The sequence below is a fragment of the Ctenopharyngodon idella genome, chromosome 13, assembly GCF_019924925.1.
Source record: "Ctenopharyngodon idella isolate HZGC_01 chromosome 13, HZGC01, whole genome shotgun sequence".
Classification (NCBI taxonomy): Eukaryota; Metazoa; Chordata; class Actinopteri; order Cypriniformes; family Xenocyprididae; genus Ctenopharyngodon; species Ctenopharyngodon idella.
Genome location: NC_067232.1, coordinates 30,899,311 through 30,921,802, shown reverse-complemented (window position 1 = coordinate 30,921,802; position 22,492 = coordinate 30,899,311). Strand labels below are relative to the sequence as shown.

Sequence of the window (22,492 nt, the reverse complement as noted above, 5' to 3'; positions counted from 1 at the left end):
CACCAGCTCTTCACATTTTGTATGTCTCCGTAGATCTGACACACCCATTTCAGTCATTTTGCTCAGAGAAACACACTCTGAGTGAGAGAAAACTAAGAAGCTTTCAAAAAACCTGCTCCTCGCTCCAGATGCAGAAGTGAAACAACATGTATTAGAAAACTGAAGTGTAAATTGCAAACACTGCATTTATACTACTGAGCAACAGCTGTATTTGTTTTATTTTAAATACAATCTTCTGTACATGTGATAGCTCTAAAATTAGTCCCATATGCATGATGAAGCTAAGGTCCCATCATATTCCTCATTTCTTCTCATTTGTTAATTTCAGTCACACCCACAACAACATCTCTGACTGGGTATTTAAAGCAGCTGTGTTTCTAGTGTCTCATTAACACAAGACCAGCTTCACACCATGTTTGTTCTGGGTCTGCTCACCTGTATTGTGCTGAGAGCATTCAGTGCTCAGGCAAAAGTGGTCACAAGCTTTGATGAGTGCAGAGATTTTTTCTACAAAGGCACAGAACCAGGAGGAATGGATCAGAATGCCAAGAAAATCTGCCAGATGTACGAACAAGGAGGCTCTTATTATGCTACACTATACTACTCACTCCCTCACAGGATTCCTCTCTACAGTGCCTACACATTTGACCCTTCATGCTCAAGCACCACTGGAAGGACAGACAACTGGCACATCGAGCCTCAGGTGAATGACTCTGAGCTTAAGACAAAAGACTTTGGTAACACTTTACAACACTGGTGCACTAATATGCATTAATTCATGCTTAACTAATGCACAGATAATCATGTTTTCATGTATGACTCATGAAGAACTAAATCATTAATTAATGATTACTGCATCAGCAACTAATAAAGTTTCTATATGATTAATAGATTAATTAATATATGAATTGTTATTAATTAAATGTGTCATAATGTATTAATTCCTTAATAATATATTTTATTAACTAATAGTGTAAGTTAATGTGTTAATTACCACAGTGGTTTGAAGCCATGTACTTCAACTTCCAGTTGTCTGCTTTAATTAATCATTAACTAATGATTTGCAAATGGGAGAGGGGTCGTTACTTTACTTGTAGAGGCACATGAGTATTAACTAATTGTTAAGTAATATGTCATTACGGTTTTGACATCTACACTATGCCATGGATTTCAATTTCCAACTATCTACAACCGTGACTCAACTGTACCAGATGAACTGCCGCATCCAGAACCTTGTTGTTCATGGCACAGGAATGTGTCAGGTTAAGCTTGAGGTCTAGGATTCAAAGGTGGAACACTGAGAACATGTGGCCGGACACTGCTATTTTGTAACACAAGACCGGACAAAGAGAATAGAACCCATTATAATCAGTGATAGTGATACTACACTGGATGCTGGCACGACGCAACACAACACAACAAAACGTCACTTCTGTTATGAAGGACAAATGGACTTGCAATGGTCCGTCATGTCCAATGTAAACAGCTGTTGTGGCATGACTCCATAATGGTCACATCCAGTTCAAACACAGTGCAACATCAATCTGTAGTTCAGATTCTGATGTGCTGATATTTGTGTGCATGTGCAACTGTCAAAACCCATTAATTACATATTACTTAACAATTAGTTAATACTCATGTGCCTCTACAAGTAAAGTCATAACATAATGATACATTTTCAACTCATTAGTTAATGATTAATTAAAGCAGACAACTGAAAGTTGAAGTATATGGCTTCAACCCATTGTGGTAATTAACACATTCATTTACACTTTTTGTTAATAAAATATGTTATTAAGGAATTAATACATTATGACATATTTAATTAATAACAATTCATATATTACTTAATCTATTAGTCATATAGACTTTTTATTAGTTGCTGATGCAGTAATCATTAATTAATGGTTTAGTTCTTCATGAGTCATACCTTAAAACATGATTATCTGTGCATTAGTTAAGCATTAATTAATGCATATTAGTGCACCCGTATTGTAAAGTGTTACCACGACTTTCATTAGCAGTTTAAGCTCTGCATTCCATAAGAAGCAGTTCAGTTAATTAACTTATTGGTCTTCGTTCTGTTTTGTCATTGCATATAGTATAAAAAAAATTTATTTTAAAATTGTTTTGTTCACAATCCATTATACACTGATTTATAAATGATCAAATATAAAACAGTTCCAGAGACACTTGTTTGCTGTACCAATTAGTTATTAATTATGTATTTAATGGCTAATGTTTGCATTAGAGGTCATGAAAGGTAATTTTGATTTGTTAAAATCTATATCTTCTCAGCCATATGCATGGTATTGCTTATATGTATATGTATAATGAGCACATCTTCATGATTTCTTAACATTTTCTTTAGGAAAATTGCATCCTGTGTTTTTACTTTACTTAAAGCCAACAATGATGCATTTATAGAGATTAGTAACTATTATTACTCACAGTAAGTATTTATAAGAACACAACACAGCTAAGCAGCAATGCAGGTTACGTCTTTATAAATACATTCATGGAACCATATGACTGACTAATTAATACTTATAAATCAGTGTATAATGGATTATGAGCATGAGCATTGAAAAAGCAAATGCATGACTTATAATTAATTATATAAATAATATAAATGTAACTATAACTGTTCTTATAATGCAGTATAGGTCTTAATAAGTCTTTATAAATATGTTTATAAAATAGTAATACTTGCTTATAAATAAGTATAAATGGAGCTATAATTCATTATAAGCATGGTCTTCATAGAAAGTGTTACCGAATATTCTTATACACTAATTGTACAATAAACATTGAAAATGTCCACTGAAATACAATGTAGACAGTAAGAACAGAACCTTTTTCCCCTATGAAATTTAAAAGAAAAAGAAAAAAACACAAGTCTTTTCTTACAAGTGGTAAAATGTCAAAATAACCATCTAACATAATATTTCTTCTGTAGATTTCCCAACCTCGATCCCAAACTGACTATATGGTCCTTGAGAAGGCATCTAATGAAAACGTTATTAAAAGAAATCAAGCCATCAGCAGCGACTACATCGACACCGGATATGATCGTGGACACCTGAACCCCAACAGCTTCCAATGCAATGAAGGCCGTGAGGCAACATTCACACTGACCAATGCAGCACCTATGGATGCGTGTTTCAACCGTGTCCACTGGAAGAATTGGGAGAGCACTTTGAGGACTTTTTTAAAATCCAAGCTTGTTATTGATGGTTTTGCTACAGCCTACATTGTCACTGGTACGGTACCTGATGTGAATCTACGAATACCACAAAGGGGAACCTCTGGAGAACCTGAAAGGGTGACGGTGCCCTCTCACATCTGGACGGCTGTCTGTTATAAGCACCCTCATGACAGAGAGTCTTTCTCATTCGGCTATATGGGGAAAAACCAGCCGGAAGTTGACATAAGCCTGATGAGCATCTCAAACCTGAATGATCGACTCAGTGAACTCTATAGTGAGCGGTTAAAAACTTATCAGTCAATTAAAATTTTTGTTGATGATTGTTTTGGTGACAATAATAAATTAAACATGGTCCAGGTTGCATTTCAGAAATTAATTAATCTAGCAGTGAACCAAGGGGTCCAAATGAGCTCAGGCATAGAAAACATGTATCGCGCAGTGAAAAGGACCGTCAGCAGTGACAGCATACCTGAAAAGAGAGTCAAGGTGAGTGAGATGACAGTAAAATTAGCCTTTGACAGCATGAGCACTTACCACAATGTAGTAGAGGATCTGAAGACTTTTGCTGGAAGTGCTTGCCTTATAACTCATGCAAAGCCACTGTTAAAGAAAATTGTGCATGATGAGCTCAGAAAAAGGGAGGTATCTGAGGGGAGAGATGCTGTCGAATGCCTGTTGGTCCCAGAGAAGCAGAAGACTGCAGCTGATGGATCGCCCTGCTCAAGTGTCAATGACTTTAGTTACAGCTGCCAATGTAACTCAGGAAGTCAAACTAAGCCCTGTTGCTCCTCTCCCTGCCTGTACCAGGACAATCTCAATTCCTACAGGTGTTACTCAGGCCAGAGGCAGATAGAGTGCTCACCCCGGTACTCACTTGTCACGGCTATTGGAGACAGATGTTTGGATGATCACCCCTGCGGCACATACGGCAAAGACTACTACTGGTGCTGGACCAGTTATGATCTAATTTTTGGCTTCAAGTGGGATTACTGCAGCCCTCCGCTGTGGAGAAGTAAGGCTAAAAATGGGAAGTACTGCCGCAGCAACCATGCCTGTGCCAAATATGGTTCAGGATATAGGTGGTGCTACACGGATGATAAAAACAATTATGATAAATGCTGTACTTCTGATGACTGCTTCTCCACTGTGACTGATAAAACATGCAGGTCTAATCACTCATGTGGCTACCATGGCAAAACATACCTGTGGTGCTACACAGATTATAAAAACAACTGGGATTATTGTTGCACAGATTGTAACTAGTTTACAAAGTTTATTACAATTATTACTAACACAGAACTTTCTAAAGTTGATTGTGATTGTAATTGGAGCCCTTACTACCCTAGAAACTCTCTAACATAAAAAAGACTCCTATGTGCTTCTAAAATTAACAGCAGCCTTAAAAGTTCTCTAAGTTACACAACTGCGGCACCAGATGGCAGTATAGAGCCGAATATAACTGATGGGGAATATATCCATCTTACTGTAGTAGTGTCATACTGGCCCAGATTGCATGTGTTTGGGACAGAGTGAAGACTGTTCTTTGTGGTCATTATAATTTGTGCAGTATTGTGTGCGTTATTAACAAGTAACTTGTAACTGTTGTAACACACTGCTAAATCACTAAGCAGTCATTACACAATAAATGGGAAACTGTCCCGTTTCAAACATTGAAACAACGCTGGAAGGAAATAACAGAATACAAACCGACGTTAAAAAAATAACCCAAGTGTATTTACACTCAAATAATGTGCGCACCATACAACAATAATCATAAATATCTCCAACACGGTGTGTGTGTGTGTGTGTGTGTGTGTGTGTGTGTGTGTGTGTGTGTGTGTGTGTGTGTAAAATGTCTCTCAGTTCATTGTGTGCTATCTGTAAAGTTCAAAATAGGTCTCACCGGCTGATTATACTCTGGGAGCAGTATCCTGCGTGAGTCCGGCTGCCTTTAATGTCCTCTGGAGAGAGCAATAAAAAAGGGAAAAAAAGAAAAACGTGAAAAAGATATACTCCACAAAGAAATGGTAAAGCACTCCAAAAACAGCCAGAAGGAAGTAGAAGCCAAGAGGCGAAACTCTGATGCTTTTTTGGTAACAACCACTAGGTGGCACTTCGGTAGCGCGGTAGCCATTTTGGGGTGAAAATGCCAACTGGACAACAACACAGATACACAGAAACAGACAGAATGGCAACGAAAGAGAAGTCAAAGTGGAATAAAAGATTAAGTCATCAGTAAATTTTATGACACCTAGTAAATGTTGTATTGTCTTATATATGTTTTATGTTACCAGTTGTGGAATCCAACCATTTAGTACACATTTGAAGTAGTTTTTGCCTACTTTATTGAATATTTCCATTTCATGCAACTTAACACATTTACTATTACTATTACTCCACTCAGACTGAAATATATATTGTACGATTTTAACCCCTTGGATCACGCTATAAACATGATGATCTTATAGAACATGATGCATTGCTGTGTCTGTTATCCCATAACTCCCACTTTTGGACACAGTGACTGTGTTTTGTTGTTGTTGTTGTTTTGTTTTGTTTACATAGTCTTGCTTTAACGGACATTAATAAAAGACAATACTGCAAAAACAGTTTACTGTCAAGCTGTTATTTTCCTGTAATTTGTCCAACATTCCCAACTTTTATGATGCATCATGCATGTAGGCTACTTAATTTAATTTCATATGCTGGTATTAATTCAGTGTTTATAATGCTAATACTTGAACTTCAAAAAAAATTCAAGCCAAACTGACATTGTTTCTAGAGAGCAAAAGTTTTGTGAAAAAAGGGGTAGACTTAAACACAAAGTCTGTAAAATAAACTGTTAAAAGAATTTGTTGATCACTAGTCTAGTGATTGTACGTTATTGATGGCTGTGTTGTCATCATTCAGGTTGGATTTCAGCTTTAATGTACTTTTTTTTTTTTTTTTTTAAACAAAGAAGCTGATATTGCCATAGAAGCTAGTGGACTGCCAAGCAGTGGCGGAGCCAGGATTTTTTCATAGGGGTGGCCAGGCAGGGGCCAGCAACCAGTCTGGGGTGGCACAGAAATCTTCATTATTTCAACATAAAAATGAGTCTGACTATAATGTACTGGACTGTGCCTACAACACAACTGAATACAGTTAATTTGTACTTAATGGTAATTGAATTAGATCATGGAATGCTGAGTGAATTGGACTATTAAAAATAAATAAATAAATAAAATAAAATCATTCCTCACATCCAGGCATATTAATAAAGGAGCTCACACTATAGCTAAATTTCAACTTGCTCAGTCGGCTTGTTCTGGTTCTCAAAACCCCCATAGCTTGTTCTCCATTGTTGCATCTTCATGGATGAGACATGCAGATAACTACATACTGTAGTTCAAAGATTATTCAACCTTCATTGAATTTTATGTATGATCAATGAACTTCAACAATTCTGAGTTTGTCTGTTTCAAAAAACGAACCAAAAAAGTAAACACAATGTTTAACTTTCTATATTGTCAAAATAAATAATTGCAACAGTTCTGTCATACCTAAATTAAACTCAGTACAAAGAAAAATAAGTGTTCTCTTTTGAATTCCCATTTGCTAACGCCGAAGCGGAAGTCAACAGCACATAAATGCCAGAATGTAAAATTAATTATTTTTTGCATTTAAATGTGATAATTTTTTTGTTTGTACTTTTAACGCAAAAGTAGCATCTTCTAGTACAAATGCACAATTCTCACATTTATTTATGCAAAATTACATATCAGCTTGAGCCTTATATTGTGACCTCATATAGAATATTTTAGTCCAGAGACATGTGATGCATATATATCAAATAGGCCTACATACATTCATGCACAGTTTTAATGCAGCTTTAATCGCCTTTTGGTTATTTCATGACTTAATTGACGACACAACTACGACGTTGCATGCTCGTAGTTTCTTTTGTGCTTTATTTATAGTGAGTATACAGAGTATACCTAATAGGCTATACAGCACACCATATTTGTGCGTGGTTGAAAAGTGCGCAGTCTTGCAACCCACCAGTTGAGAAACATTGACGTAAGCTATATATAATGTTCTCCATTCACTGTTGTTCTGCTAAAGCTCATTCGGCACCTGTATCATATCTGCATGCGTTTGACTTGCGCCTGGCACTGAGGCGAAGTTAGAGTGTGCGTCTGAAAAGTCTCCCGTTTTTTGTGGTCTTAAAGAGACGGTTCTGTGTTTAAATAAACACAATTTTTGTCAAAAAAAAAAAAAAAGGAGACAGAAACAGCAGTTGTGAACGGAGTGGCCAAAGGGGTGGCCAAGCTTAGGCCACCCCCTGGCTCCGCCCCTACTGCCGAGTCGCTTTCACCCAAAATGGCGGAAGCGTAGGGCTGCTGCTGAGTGCTGGTGTTGCAATGGAACGTTCTATTGGCTTTCACTTTTCCATTGTAGAAGAGTGAAGCCGCCAATGTCCCAATATGGCGTTGACATCTTGTGCTGATTTGGGACTGAGTCTGCACAGTTACTGCAGAACAACTCATAATGTCGGTGTGAAATAAACATTTCTGGAAATGTAGAAATTAAAGTTAAAGCTCCAATCTTTTCCCAAAAATCCCAAAAAAAGTCAGTTGGTGCTTTAGTGACTACTTCGCTCAGAGAAGCTGTCAATCACAGCTGTCAATCATGATGACACACCTCTGAGATCGAAGTAAAAGAAATAAAAGAGTAAGAAGTGACAATGAAGAAAGATCTGAAAGCGAGGACGAGGAGCCAGAGCAAATTCCACTTGAAAGCCATGAAAAATCTATAGTAATACTTAGATTTAATGAGAAAGCTCAAAATTATATGAAGAAGATTAACGCATTTGTGTTAACTACAGCTCTGGCAAATTGGTGATATTAGAAATGCAAGAATCCTTAGAGATGGCAATTTACAGATTAGATGTGCAAGTGAGGAGCAAGTTGAAAAAGCACTTCGAGTTAGAGAGATTGGGAAAATAAAGATAGAAAATTCATGGTGGGCGGGAAAGAGAAATGTAGGTGGATGTAAAAGGGTAATAACAGGAGTGCCAATAAGTGTTGGTATGGAGGAGTTAAAGAGGGATGTCAAAGGAGGGGCAATAATAAATGCTCAAAGATTGAAAACAACAAAAGAAGAAAGAAGGAGGACACTGAATCAATACTGATTGAATTTGATGGAGAAAATTTGCCAAAGAAGGTTTTGAGCTACCCAGTGAGAATGTATATACCTAAACCTTTGAGATTCTTTAACTGTCAAAGATTTGGTCATACAGCAAAAAATTGTAGAGAACAGAGAAGATGTGCGAGGTGTGGCGGGGACCATGAGTTTGGAAAGTGTGGAGGAGGAGTACAACCAAAATGTTGCAATTGTGGAGGAGCTCATAATGTGGCCTATGTGCGATGTGAGATGATGAAAAGGGAGAATAATTTCCAAAAAATAAAAACAGAAAGAAGGATCACTTATGCAGAAGCTGCAAGGGTTGCAAAAGAGCAGAATAGTAACATGATTGTTCATGAAGAAATGAGGGCACAAGAACAACAAAAATGTACAAATGACATGATTTACGTGGAAAAAAGGGACTTGGTAACATTCATAGCAGGGATAATTAACAGTACAGCTGAAGTAAAATAAAAAAAATGATAAAATACAGCTGGTAGTGAAAGCAGCAGTGAAGCACCTATGGTTGGTAGGACTTAAGTGAGGGAGAACCGCACAAATCAGTCAAGTCTGGAAACACCATGGAATGGTTGATTTTAATAATGGCAATCCTCTTAGAATGGAATGCAAGGAGCCTAATGGCAAATGGACAGGAATTCAATTCAATTCAATTCAATTCACATTTATTTGTATAGCGCTTTTCACAATACATATCGTTTCAAAGCAGCTTTACAGAGAATGCATGTCGACATTACAATTTAGAGAATCTGGTATCGTAGGTGACTGTCCTATGTATGTGGTTTCGGAAATGTACATATAATCATGCAGTTAGCTAACAATGTAATAATTTAGGCAATTTAATTTACAATCACTGTTAACAGATTAATTGAAGGTAGAAGCAATGAGCTCCTGGAAATAATGATTACATATTAATAATTAGGATATATAGAAATTTGGGAATGTGCAATTCAAACAGTTTATTAATAAATTGACTGAAAAAATAAAATATAAGTCAAAAAGACACATATCTTGCAACATATGATACAGTATTGGCACTTTTCCACTGCGTGGTACTACTCAGCTTGGCTTGGTATGCAGTTAGCACCGCTTCAAAGTGGGCGGGATTATAGACTGATTGTTATAGTTGCACCACCTCTACTGCTGTGAATCAGCTCCTCGGCTACCAATGAGTCTGCACCTCATCTACTGACCACAATACAGCCATTTCTTTTTTTCAAGTTGCGTGCAACAGTCGTTTAAAGCAAGTTGTTTCGTGAACAAATTATACTGCAGTGGCTGTTACTGACTATTTAATTGTAGCGGGTTTGGTGTCTTGTGTTTCAAATCCAATGACGCTGCAGTGACGATTCTCTCTGACCAATCATTGATCTGCGGTGTTTAATGTCACAATTAGTATTGGTTCGGCTTGCTTGGAGCCTCCACCGTGGTGGTACTATTCAAGTGAGCAGTACCGTTCCGTACCAGACCATACCATGCAGTGGAAACGTGCCATATAAGAAGGCACAGGCAACAGAGGAGAACAATACCTCAGGCGAAAAGGGCATGCTGGAGAAATGTTTGTGACAAAATAAGAAGAACTACTCCTGTTGGAGAAATATGGGGAATGATTAAAAGAATGGGGGGTGACAGAAGGGAATACGAATTCCCAGTTATAGCTACTGAGGAGGAAGTGGCAGTGTCAAGTATGATCCCAGTCTGTCCTCCCATGCGATTGGCCGCATGGTGTGCCCATCCAAATAAAGTCCCGCCCCTGCCTGCAGCTGAAGATTTGGCTCTCCCCGACGGGAGTCGGCTCTTCTCGTTCGCTACAAAAGAATCGGCACTTAGAGCCAGCTTGTTCGCGAACGACATATCACTACGCCATTCCAGAGTCTAGTCCTATCATGGCCACCATTCCAGCGTATCGTCCCATCATGCCCTCCATTCCAGAGTCTAGTTTCATCCCATCATGCCCGCCATTCCAGAGTCTAGTTCCGTCATGGCCGCATTCCAGAGTCTAGTTCCGTCATGGTCGCCATTACAGAGTCTTGTCCCATCATGGTCCCCATTCCCGAGTCTCGTCCCATCATCGCTGCCATTTCAGAGTCTCGTCCCATCATCGCTGCCATTCCAGAGTCTCGTCCCATCATGGCCGTCGCACCTGAGCCCTCAGCCAAGATGGCTGCTGCATCTGCACCCTCAGCCCATAAGCCCACTTCAGCTCCTAAGCTCAGCACCGCCATGGTCGCCTGCACCGCCATGGGCCCCTGAGCTGCCCGCACCGCCGGCTCTGCCCTGGCCCCCTGAACTGCCAACTCTACCTTGGCTCCCGGAACTGCCAGCTCCACCCTGGCCCCCTGAGCTGCCTGTGCTGCCTTAGCTTCCTGAACTGCCAGAACCTCCCTGACTTCCTGTAGAACCGGTACTGCCCTGGAGGCCTCCTCTTTGGACTAAGCCACCCCTCCTTGGCATCCAGGGTGCCCACCCCTAGGAAGTTTATCGACGTGAGGACATGCCTTTCGTGGAGGGGGGAGTAATGTCACGTTTTGAGTTTGATCTGTTCTGTTCTGTTCATGTCTGTGTTTCTAGATAGGGTTTTCCTGTTTAATTAGTTCAGTTCAGTTCTCCTTCGTTGTCTCCTTGTTTGTTTCTATAGCCACTGATTGTGTTAGTTTAGTTCAGGTGTGTCTAGTTAATTTACCTTGTTTATCATCCCATTAGCTCCTGTTTGTCCTTGTATTTATACCCTGTATTTCTTTCAGTTCTCTGTCAGTCCTAATGTTTTATGTTGGTTGTCCTCTTCCTAGCCTTGTTCATGTCTCCTTAGATTCTGTATTTGTGAAGTTTTGGAGTTTGTTTAACAAATAACTGCTGCACCTTAGTCTTGCGTTATCTCTGCTGCAACCAGCATGACAATTATATGTTTGGCAGCAGTTCTTCTAACCCTAACTGATGGACTGTGTAGCTTTTCATTTCTTAAACAACCATGTTGAAAGTATCATGGTCATATTCCAGGATGACAATGTCAAGATTCATCAGGCTCAAATTTTGAAAGATTTACCTAACTAAGATTGAGATTTTAATCTAACAGCTGGGGGCTCATCCAGGATATTCCCAAGAAACACAGGACTGAGAGGTTATCCTTCATCACAGGTAAGTTGTTTTTAATGATTTCCTTTGGTGGTAGGATTGATTGATCTCATAATAGGTAGTGTTATCCTTGGATGGAGCTCTGATAGAGTTAGTCCATGAAGATTTGTCTGTAAGGGTACTGTTTAAACGCACAGCTACCTGACAAAAATTTTGGTTATCCCTCCAGTGCGAGGAAGATCCGTGCAGATCCGCTCTGATGGATATCCGTTTAGATCCGCTCTGACGGAAAACAAAGTGTTGATGTGAATATTCCGTTTGACGAATTAATAAAATTGGCTGAATAATTATATTTAAAGAATTATAAAGAGACCCCTTTGGTGTGGTGTGGCAAATTAAAAATCTAAATTATGATTAAGTGAAGGGTCAAAAGATATCAAGACCAATACACGATGAGACGCCCCGAACTTGGATTTTTTAATAATAATTGTGGATATTGGACTGAACCCTATTTATCAAATTTAAAGGGGTGGACTCAGGGAAAAATACAATTGGATCCTTTCCCCGAAGAGGGCTCTTTTAAGCCAGGGGATATGGAAAGTGCAAATTCGATGATTAATGGGGGCTGGAGAGACCCAGAGTGGAATTATAAGCACATGAAAGTAGAGGTCTGCATTCCCACGGCTCTCTCGCGGGAACCGAGGGACCCGATAAGATTTCTTGCTGCGTGGGATTAAATTTGAATGAAAGGCGGATTGCAGTCGGTAATTATAGTGTACTGTAGGTGGGAGCGGGTATAATTTTAGGCGGGAGCGGGTGCGTGCGGAATAGAAACTTGCGGGAGCTGGTGGGAGCGGGATGAAAAAAACAGTCCCACGCAGACCTCTACATGAAAGAGTCGTACAATAAATGGAAAGAAATGAAAACATATTGGGATAAAGGTCCAGAGAGGCCAAAATTAAAAAAGGGAAAAAAGGGGTACCCATACCAGCCCAATGCCCCAGCATCCCCATCAAATATTTGTCAATATAAGGCTCCTACAGTAGAGGAACTGAAACAACCTCTCATTCCACCAAAATTAGCTGATATCATAGAAAAGGGATACACTCTGCAATTTGCTCACAGACCGCCCCGTTTCAACGGCGTGATAATGTCTGCAGTTCACGATCTAAACGCCCCGTTTCTGAGAACGGAAATTCAGAATCTGCTGACAAAAGCAGCGGTAGAGGTAGTGCGTCCCGAAGAGCGCGAGAGTGGTTTTTACAGTCGTTATTTTCTGGTTCCCAAGAAAGACGGCAGGCTGCGCCCTATTCTGGACCTGCGCCAACTGAATCGAGCCCTGGCAAAGCGCTCATTCAGAATGATTACATTAAAATAAATCCTCTCGCTCGTCAGACCCAGGGATTGGTTTGCTTCTGTGGATCTAAAAGATGCATATTTCCATATCCAGATAGTCCCTCGACACAAGCGCTTTCTGAGATTTGCATTCGAGGGAATCGCGTATCAGTTTACCGTCCTTCCCTTCGGTCTGTCTTTAGCTCCATGCACGTTCACAAAGTGCATGAATGCTGTTCTCTCCCCTCTACGTCTGAACGGAGTGCGTGTTCTAAACTATCTGGATGACTGGCTGCTCACGGCTCATTCAGAGAATGTGCTGGATAGTCACAAGCATATGCTTATCAACCACCTGCAGTGTTTGGGGCTTACGATCAATTTTCAGAAAAGCAAACTCCAACCCACACAGCGTATTTCGTTCCTGGGGGTAAGCCTCGACTCTCTCTCTATGCAAGCCCGCCTGACTCCGGAGAGCGCGCAGACGGTCACGAACTCACTCGCAGTGTTCAGGGAAGGGAAATTTTTACCGTTAAAACGCTTTCAGAGAGCACTTGGGCTGATGGCGGCAGCCTCAGCAATGTGTCGCTTGGGTATGCTACACATGCGCCCACTCCAGATTTGGCTGAAAGCCCTGTGTTCCGGCGCGTGCTTGGCATTCGGGATCAATGCGCGTATTGGTGACTCGCAATTGTCTGGAGGCGACAGCCCCTTGGATGAGCGACACGCTATACAGACGGGGCGTGATGATGGGGCAGGTAAGCAGACGCAAAACTGTCACGACGGATGCATCATGCACGGGCTGGGGTTCCCTTTGCGATGGCAGCCCAGCTTTCGGTGTTTGGACAGACAAGGAGAAAGCGTGGCACATAAATTGCATAGAACTGAAGGCAGTTCACCTGGCCCTGGAGCATTTTTACACTCAAGTCCACAACCATCACGTTTTCATTCATTCGGACAACATGGCAGCTGGTAGCGTATATAAATCACCAAGGCAGCATCAGCTCGCGCCCCCTTTTGAAGCTTGCGACAGTTCTTATGGGCAGACCAGCACCTTTTATCTATTCGAGCTGTCCATGTCCCCGGCCATTTGAACTGCGGAGCGGACATGCTGTCGAGACAGGGTGTTCTCCAAGGAGAATGGAGATTACACCATCAAACAGTGAGTATGATTTGGAACATATTCGGACCAGTGGAGGTGAACCTCTTCGCGTCAGCAAAGAACACTCACTGCCCACTATTTTACTCCCTAAGGGAACAGTCCACGCTGGGAGTGGATGCGCTCGCTCAACGCTGGCCGAAAGCGCGCAAGTATGCATTTCCACCAGTAAAAATCCTGCATCAAGTGCTGTGCAAAATCAGGGAGGAGAGGGAAACCGTGCTGTTAGTTGTGCCGAAATGGCCCACTCAGCCCTGGTTCCCGGACTTGCTAGAACTGTTAACGGGACCCCCCTGAATAGTCCCGTTAAGGAAGGACCTACTGTCTCAAACGAGGGGCTCGATCTGGCACCCAAATCCAGAATTGTGGGATCTGCACATCTGGCCGCTCAGCGGAGTCAGCCAGTAGCTGCACTCCCTCAGCACGTGCTGAATACTATTGCTGAAGCGAGAGCCCCTTCTACGAGGCGTCTGTACGCTCATAAATGGAAGGTTTTTGAGAACGGGTGTACCTCAAACATGGAAGACCCTGTAAACTGCCCAATTTTAGTTATACCATCTTTTCTTGCAAGAGCGCTTAGACGGTGGCTGCGCGCCTTCTACGCTCAAAGTGTATGTTGCTGCTATTTCAGCTTTCCATGAGGAAATTTACAATCGACCCGTTGGCAGGTACGATCTAGTGGCAAAATTTTTACGTGGAACGAGACGAATGAACCCTTCTCGCCCACCCACTATCCCACTTGGGATTTAACTTTGGTACTGAAAGCTTTGTTGTGCCCACCATTCCAGCCACTGCAGTCGGTTTCATTAAAAATGCTCTCCTATAAGACGACGCTTTTGCTAGCACTCGCTTCAGTTAAACGAGTGGGCGATATACACGCTCTTTCAGTCAACGAGTCCTGCATGGATTTTGGCCCAGGTGACTGCAAGGTTGTTCTCAAACCGAGAGAGGGTTATGTCCCTAAAGTGCTCTCAACACCGTTCAGAGCCCAGGTTATAACTCTCTCAGCTTTTGTCTCTAATGAGCCTGCGGCAGGGGAAACACCCCTCCGCAACCACTCTGTCCTGTACGCACTCTGCGTGTCTATGTTGAACGCACTAGACAGCTAAGACTTTCAGAGAAGCTCTTCGTCTGTTTTGGCGGCCGCACTAGAGGATTGCCTGTCTCAAAACAGAGGCTTTCCCATTGTATTGTGGATGCAATAGCTCTAGCTTACAGTTCACAGAATGTAGAGTGCCCTGTAAGTCTCTGAGCACACTCTACAAGGAGTATCGCTTCATCATGGGCATGGACAAACGGTATACCCATTGAGGACATTTGTTCTGCAGCAGGATGGGCTTCATCGAACACTTTTGCCAGATTTTACAATCTGGATGTTTCTTCGATAGCCTCTTGAATTCTGTCTGTACAGGAGAGCTAGGTTTAATATGTAGCCTATTTAGCTTGCTGTATACTGCTATACACCAAGTGATATGCTGCTTCGGAGTACAGAGCTTGCATGTATACACGCTCCGCCCTCCGCTCATGGGTGCGGTGTTAGTTTGTACTAATGAACCGGTATTAACCGCTTCTTTTAGCAAGTCAATTTATTATTCAATAAGCGCCGCATTTCATCGCTTTTTTGTCTCTTAATAAGCGGTCACTGACCCCTTTTCATCAGCGAGATATGGTTGTGGTTTACAACATTCACAAGCTCCCTGATACTGCTCAGAGCGGCTGAGTAAGGCCCGCCTCCTCCTCCCCCTTTCGATGCGGTGTTTCAACTAGGTTCGCTAACTTACACGTCACAATTGGGCGGCCTAATCAATCCATAATGGTTGACCTCAGAGAGGCTGGTGTTCAACTAGGTCCGATGGTCTTACGCCTATGTGCTTAATGCAAATTACTTGAATGCCTATGCAACTTCACTGCAATGACTGTTATATGACACAGTATTCGCAAACATGTTTATGGCTGTCCGCTCTGCCTACGCTGGACGCCCTTCATAGTAACACGGCGTGATTTGACACGTTCCCCAATGCGTCAGCATCTGATGCGACGTAGAGAGACCGATATTGAAAGGGTAAGTCTTTGGTTACTGGCGTAACCTCGGTTCCCTGAAATGAGGGAACGAGACGTCGCGATCATGCCGTGTTACTTGTTCTCAGGATTTTTCATCACTTGCTTATTCAGTCGAAAGATTCTGACGTAATGGCACCAAGCGTTGCCTTATATAGAGGGGTGGTGCCGCCCCACATTAGCACGCTTGAACGCCATTGGCTATTGCAGTGCAATAGCGCGATTCAATCAGGCTTCAGTATTTCTAGGAGAAAGGTGTTTCCCCAGTGCGTCAGCATCTGACGTGACGTCTTGTTCCCTCATTTCAGGGAACCGAGGTTACGCCAGTAACCAAAGACGTTTTCCTGCGATACGACCAGAGCTGAAGTTTTGGTGCATGTGGCTTGCTTTGCTGTGATCTACCAGCACAAATACGTTCGCAAGAGATTGCATTTCAGCGGAGAATTCAAATGTCACAAAAGTGCTGTTCATTCACCTCTGCGTTAGAACACGCGAGCCGTGTGTAGGTTTCCCTCAGCACAGCTAGCACATGTGTGTTGTTTGTATTTTGCCTGCAATGTGGTCAGTTTAACAACACTAGCCACGTGGATCATAGTTCATATACAGAATAAAGTATCTGTGTTTAAAGTTTCTATAGACATATTTCACATATTCTCCTGCACCAAACATGAACCAGCATGGTGTATGCACACACCTATTTCAGTCTTCTTCAAATGAAATGTGCAAACTGGACACTGATACAGTGGTGTAGCCTATGACACGATTATAGACAAAAGACTGATTTAGATCGAAAATTCAAAGAAAAATGGACAAAAAATAAACTACGTCTTTATTCTTTCTGTGTTAAACTATGTGTTGTTTATCATGAGACTGCAGTGCTCATAAACGTAATGAACGTATTATTAGCCCTTTTAAATATTCTTTCGCATTTCTCCCTTGTGCTTGGGAGTTTGTTGTCATTTTCTCCATGCTCATATATTAATATTCATTATTCTGTATAATGAGTGTGTTGTATGTCTGTGTTTCATTGGTTGTTCTCTTCCCTCTTCCCCCCCTCTACGCTCCCACTTTTCCAGAGCTTTACATGCCCATTTTCACAGTTTTAAGCTTTGAGGTATGAACGACCATACTAAAACAGGGGTTTATCATACAAGCGTATGATTTGATGCTCAAGCTATCCTGGAGATTGTTGTTTGACCTATGTCTATAAATATGACCCTTCTTCCTGAATAAGTCTGAGAATGCTTTGTACCACACTTGATCTGTGACTGCTTGGTCATTCTCCTGAGATCTCACACATCACAGGGGTTGAGGCGCCTGTTTCTAAACTGATGGCTGAGACTACAAATATTCTACCTATGATTGAGATTTTAATCTAACAAAATGGTTGGGAGGGAGCATAAAGAATCTTTTTAACACATGAATTGGCACCTCTGAGTCCAGACCTTAACCTCAGTGTAAGTCTTTGGGATGTGCTGGAGTAGACTTAACAGAGTGCTTGACTCTTGCATTGTCAATACAAAATCTTGACTAAATACTGATGCACCTCTTGATGTAAATAAATGTTGCATTGTGAACATTGACAATGCAAGAGTCAAGCACACTAGTCTACTCCACAGTGATTCCCAACTTCTTTTTACCCCTAAAGAAGAACGAAATAAAGGAACTTCGCTGTGAGTATATCAGGGCCTTAAAGGATTAGTCCACTTTCAAATAAACTTTTCCTGATAATTTACTCACCCCCATGTCATCCAAGATGTTCATGTCTTTCTTTCTTCAGTCGAAAAGAAATTAAGGTTTTTGATGAAAACATTCCAGGATTATTCTCCTTTAATGGACTTCAATGGCCTCCAAACGGTTGAAGGTCAAAATTACAGTTTCAGTGCAGCTTCAAAAGGGCTTTAAACGATACCAGACGAGGAATAAGGGTCTTATCTAGCAAAACGATCGGTCATTTTCGAAAAAAATACAATTGTATATGCTTTATATAAACAAACGTTCGCCTTCTAAGTGCCTCCGCCAAAACCGCATTTCCCTATTCAATTTACGGAACGAACGGAGCGCCAGTTACATTTTTTAAGCCCTTTGAAGCTGCACTGAAACTGTCATTTGGACCTTAAACCGTTTGGTGTCCATTAAAGTCCATTATATGGAGAAAAATCCTGGAATATTTTCATCAAAAACCTTAATTTTTTTTTTCAACTGAAGAAAGAAAGACATGGAAAGGGAAAAGAGGAAATAAGAAATGATCTTAAACAAACCCTGACTGCATCACAGCACAGTAGGTGGCGATATGCACACAGGAGGATGCAATGCGCCTAAAAACCAAGAAGAAGACTGGGAATAGAGGAGCTACAACATACACATACAATGTACTGTATGTGAATTTTTTTTTTTTTTTTTAAACATTAAAGCATGTTAACCTATTCCATTATACCCAATAATCAAAATAACAAACTTTTAAAATAGCATCATATGACTCCTTTATAAGGTCAAGGGCATTTTTGTAAAGAATATGTATTTTTCTTATGCCAATCTGTTAAATATTTTACTGGATAGAAATTGTGAGTAAAAATGTTTTTAAAGATCCTTCTCCTTAATACTTATTGTGAACAACTGGAAAAGTCATGTAAATCCATTGGTTAAAAAGAGTGAGTTCCCTAAAGAACATTCATTCATAAATTCATTCATAATTAGTGAATTATTTTACTTTATATAAACAAGGAGTGACCATAGATTAAAATAAGCTTTGAATACACTAGAGGGCCTTCAAATATTGTTGTGGAGAAATATTGTTGTGCTATCTTTAAGCACAGAAGAAGTCCATGTCCTACAGAGAGAGAAATATAATGCATTATCAGAATAAAAAGTATAATGTGAATTTTTTTTCAAGATCAGTGGATTAAATTACCGGACTTACCGTCGTTGGGATCTCAACAGTGTTCTTCTCAAAAACATGTGTCTCATTGACATAGTTACTGGGGAAATATCCCATGACACCCATCTGGTCTACATAGCGGTCACCGTAAACCTGCAAAAGCAAAGCTGCCATGATTTATGTGCTCGCACAGATCAGCTAGACACAAATGTCAAATGGAGAATAAATGTTAGACGCACACTTCCAGACCAGAAGACTCCAGCTCCCTCTACAGGCTTGAGTTTAGAATACACATAGATCATCTGGCCTCTTCTCAGGTTTATGTACCTGCAGTCTGAAGCCACATAGTCTTCAAGAGCTTTAGCCATTGAAATAACATCTATGAGGCAGACACATATAACAATGTGTTTAAAATAACTGAACAGTTATAATTTAAGGGGGTAGTTATAGCACATTTTATCATGGCTATAAAACAAACAAAAAAATAATATTTTCACCATTATTCACTTTTAAAAAATAAAGGTTCGTTATTTGCATCAATGGTTCCATGAAGAACCTCTCCATTCCACAAAAAGCTCTTTATAGTGGAAAAAAGGCTCTTTAGTTTATTAAAATATTCTTCACACTAAGAAAAAACATGGTTCTTTTAAGAACAGTTTACTGAAAGGTTCTTTAAGGAAACAAAAATTGTTCTTCTATGGCATAAACCCCCTTTTGGAACCTTTATTTTTAAGAGTTTTGCACAGGAGAGAAGATAGTTTGTTGAAAACATGTTGACCAACACTGGGGAATGTTGTCACTATGAAACCTGCCACTTCACAACAAAATGTGAGCTTCAAATCAAAAACACAAAAATGGTTTTACACAACAGTGATTGTAATTAACAACTAGCTGATAATTGATTTCAAACTCAAAATACTGAATTATAAACACATTGCTTCTCCATATCAGTGTCATAAATAGTGGAAACTCACATGAACAGTCCTTGTCTGCACAGATCTTGATGTTTGCCAGTTTCTCCATGCGAACAGCATGTGCCATCCTGTGACACCCGAGTCCGACACAGATGAAAAGGAACATCAGGCCGTGTGTTTTGTCCATCTTCAAATAATTGTACAGGAGGAATCTCTTCTTACTGCCACATTCCCCAGTGAACAGCAGCACTGAGAGACTTACAGAAGCAGTGAAGCACAACCAATCAGAAGAGAGTCCAGCCGCACATTCCAGCTTCAGGGAAAAACAACCTGTTTCCGGAGTCACACTCACCAGCTAAAACTCTCTTGAAGCCACTGACTCTCATTTCTGTTTCACATGAACTGCAGTGTTGTACTATGGTAGAGCACTTTCTAATAACTTCTCATTATTATCTATATTATTATTTTGAAAAATCTTCATCCAGTAATCAGAAATGACTGGAAAAGTCACGGGAATTCTCATCTAGTCACAGACAAAGCATGAAATAAGGTTATGGTTGTCTATACAGAGCAGTAATTGAAAGACTTGACACTGAAAAACAAAAGTAAAGACTAACTCTAAAAGTGTAACTCAACACTTACATATAACTTTTACATACAAGTCATTAACATAATGCTTTAGATACACTGATCAGGCATAACGTTATTGTGTTGGTCCCCCTTTTGCTGCCAAAACAGCCCTGACCCGTCGAGGCATGGACTCCACTAGACCCCTGAAGGTGTGCTATGGTATCTGCACCAAGATGTTAGCAGCAGATCCTTTAAGTCCTGTAAGTTGCGAGGTGGAGCCTCCATGGATCGGACTTGTTTGTTCAACACATCCCACAGATGCTCGATTGGATTGAGATCTGGGGAATTTGGAGGCCAAGTCAACACCTCAAACTCGTTGTTGTGCTCCTCAAACCATTCCTGAACCATTTTTGCATCGTGGCAGGACACATTATCCTGCTGAAAGAGGCCACAGCCACCAGGGAATACCGTTTCCATGAAAGGGTGTACATGGTCTGCAACAATGCTTAGGTAGGTGGTTCATGTCAAAGTAACATCCACATGGATGGCAGGACCCAAGGTTTCCCAGCAGAACATTGCCCAAAGCATCACACTACCTCCGCCAGCTTGACTTCTTCCCATAGTGCATCCTGGTGCCATGTGTTCCCCAGGTAAGCGACACACACGCACCCGGCCATCCACGTGATGTAATCATCAGACCAGGACACCTTCTTCCATTGCTCCATGGTCCAGTTCTGATGATCACTGTTGGCTCTTTCGGTGGTGGACAGGGGTCAGCATGGGCACCCTGACTGGTCTGTGTCTATGCAGCTCCATACGCAACAAACTGCGATGCACTGTGTATTCTGACACCTTTCTATCAGAACTAGCATTAACTTCTGGAGCAGTTTGAGCTACAGTAGTTCGTCTGTTGGATCGGACCCGGGCCAGCCTTCGCTCCCCACGTGCATCAATGAGCCTTGACCGCCCATGACCCTGTCGCCGGTTCACCACTGTTCCTTCCTTGGAGCACTTTTGATAGATACTGACCACTGCAGACCGGGAACACCCCACAAGAGCTGCAGTTTTGGAGATGCTCTGACCCAGTCGTCTAGCCATCACAATTTGGCCCTTGTCAAACTCACTCAAATCCTTACGCTTGGCCATTTTTCCTGCTTCTAACACATCAACTTTGAGAACAAAATGTTCACTTGCTGCCTAATATATCCACCCACTAACAGATGCCGTGATGAAGAGATAATCAGTGTTATTCACTTCACTGTCACTGATCATAATGTCATGCCTGATCGGTGTTAAACTACACGTCAATGTCTGTGACGCTTGATTACTGGAAAAAACAAATGCCAATCAGCCAATCAAATTCGAGAACTGACACTGTATAACTCATTGTATAACATCTTGTAGAAAATATATATGTTATAATAATATTTAATAAAAGACAAAACAACCAAAAAAAAAAAAAAAAATGTTAAAAATATGTAGCTTATTACCTGGAAAGAAAACTTTTTTCTTTAGTCATTTCCATATTTTCCAACTCTGAGAATGTTTCCTATTCCTCTTACTGCAGAGAGGCGGCGCTGTTTCGCCGTTTAATTGGCGATCACTTAATCAAAGACTATAAACTTAATTTAATTCACTCAGTTTTTGAACTCTGTCCACATTTTAACAGTTTTTAACGACTTTAAATGTTACAAAACTAATTATCCTACAAAACACTTTCAGAAAGGTAAATAATAATAAAAAAAAAGGTAATGTAGACAGTGTCAAAATATCTATCTTCAAAGTAAATTTAAAGCCAAATATCCCTGGAGAAAATGTTTGATTATTTTTTTGACTCATGTTATTGATCATCGTGTTTTAAATAACAAAACTGATGCAACAGCAGTGCAAAGTTTCGTTTCACTCTCTGTTATGTGTGACACAATACAAATGGTAGATAATTCATGTAAAGTTACATAGTGATTGCAGCATGCCTAAATCATGAATATTCAGTGACTCAAATTATAACAATACTTCCTTCTTCCTTTACAGAATCATTTCTGGTGTTCTCGCGGGATCTATTCTACTCTATTTGATTCTATTCAATTCTATATAAACCATGTCAGAGTTTCAAATAG

The 22,492-nt window shown here is 40.6% G+C and overlaps 2 protein-coding genes across 3 annotated transcripts; one reads left to right on the top strand and one right to left on the bottom strand.

Moving 5' to 3' along the window:
- The first annotated feature begins 293 nt into the window (after positions 1–293).
- LOC127524489 (uncharacterized) lies at positions 294–6,157 on the top strand. The gene is made up of 2 exons (XM_051916009.1): positions 294–703; positions 2,960–6,157. Exons 1-2 carry the CDS (start codon positions 413–415, stop codon positions 4,469–4,471), a joined length of 1,803 nt encoding a protein of 600 aa, XP_051771969.1. The 5' UTR covers positions 294–412; the 3' UTR covers positions 4,472–6,157.
- On the bottom strand, positions 5,067–20,129 carry LOC127524491 (otoraplin-like). Of its 2 annotated transcripts, none has more exons than XM_051916012.1 (4): positions 19,866–20,129; positions 19,131–19,270; positions 18,925–19,044; positions 5,067–5,169 (listed from the first exon to the last, which is right to left on the bottom strand). In XM_051916012.1, the coding sequence occupies exons 1-4, from the start codon at positions 19,990–19,992 to the stop codon at positions 5,119–5,121; spliced, it is 438 nt and encodes a 145-aa protein (XP_051771972.1). In that variant the 5' UTR covers positions 19,993–20,129; the 3' UTR covers positions 5,067–5,118. The 2 variants fall into 2 exon arrangements, with proteins under 2 accessions (XP_051771972.1, XP_051771973.1); XM_051916013.1 differs by lacking the exon at positions 5,067–5,169 and adding an exon at positions 18,515–18,843 and having other exon boundaries at positions 18,934–19,044; positions 19,866–20,118.
- Positions 20,130–22,492: the final 2,363 nt, after the last annotated feature.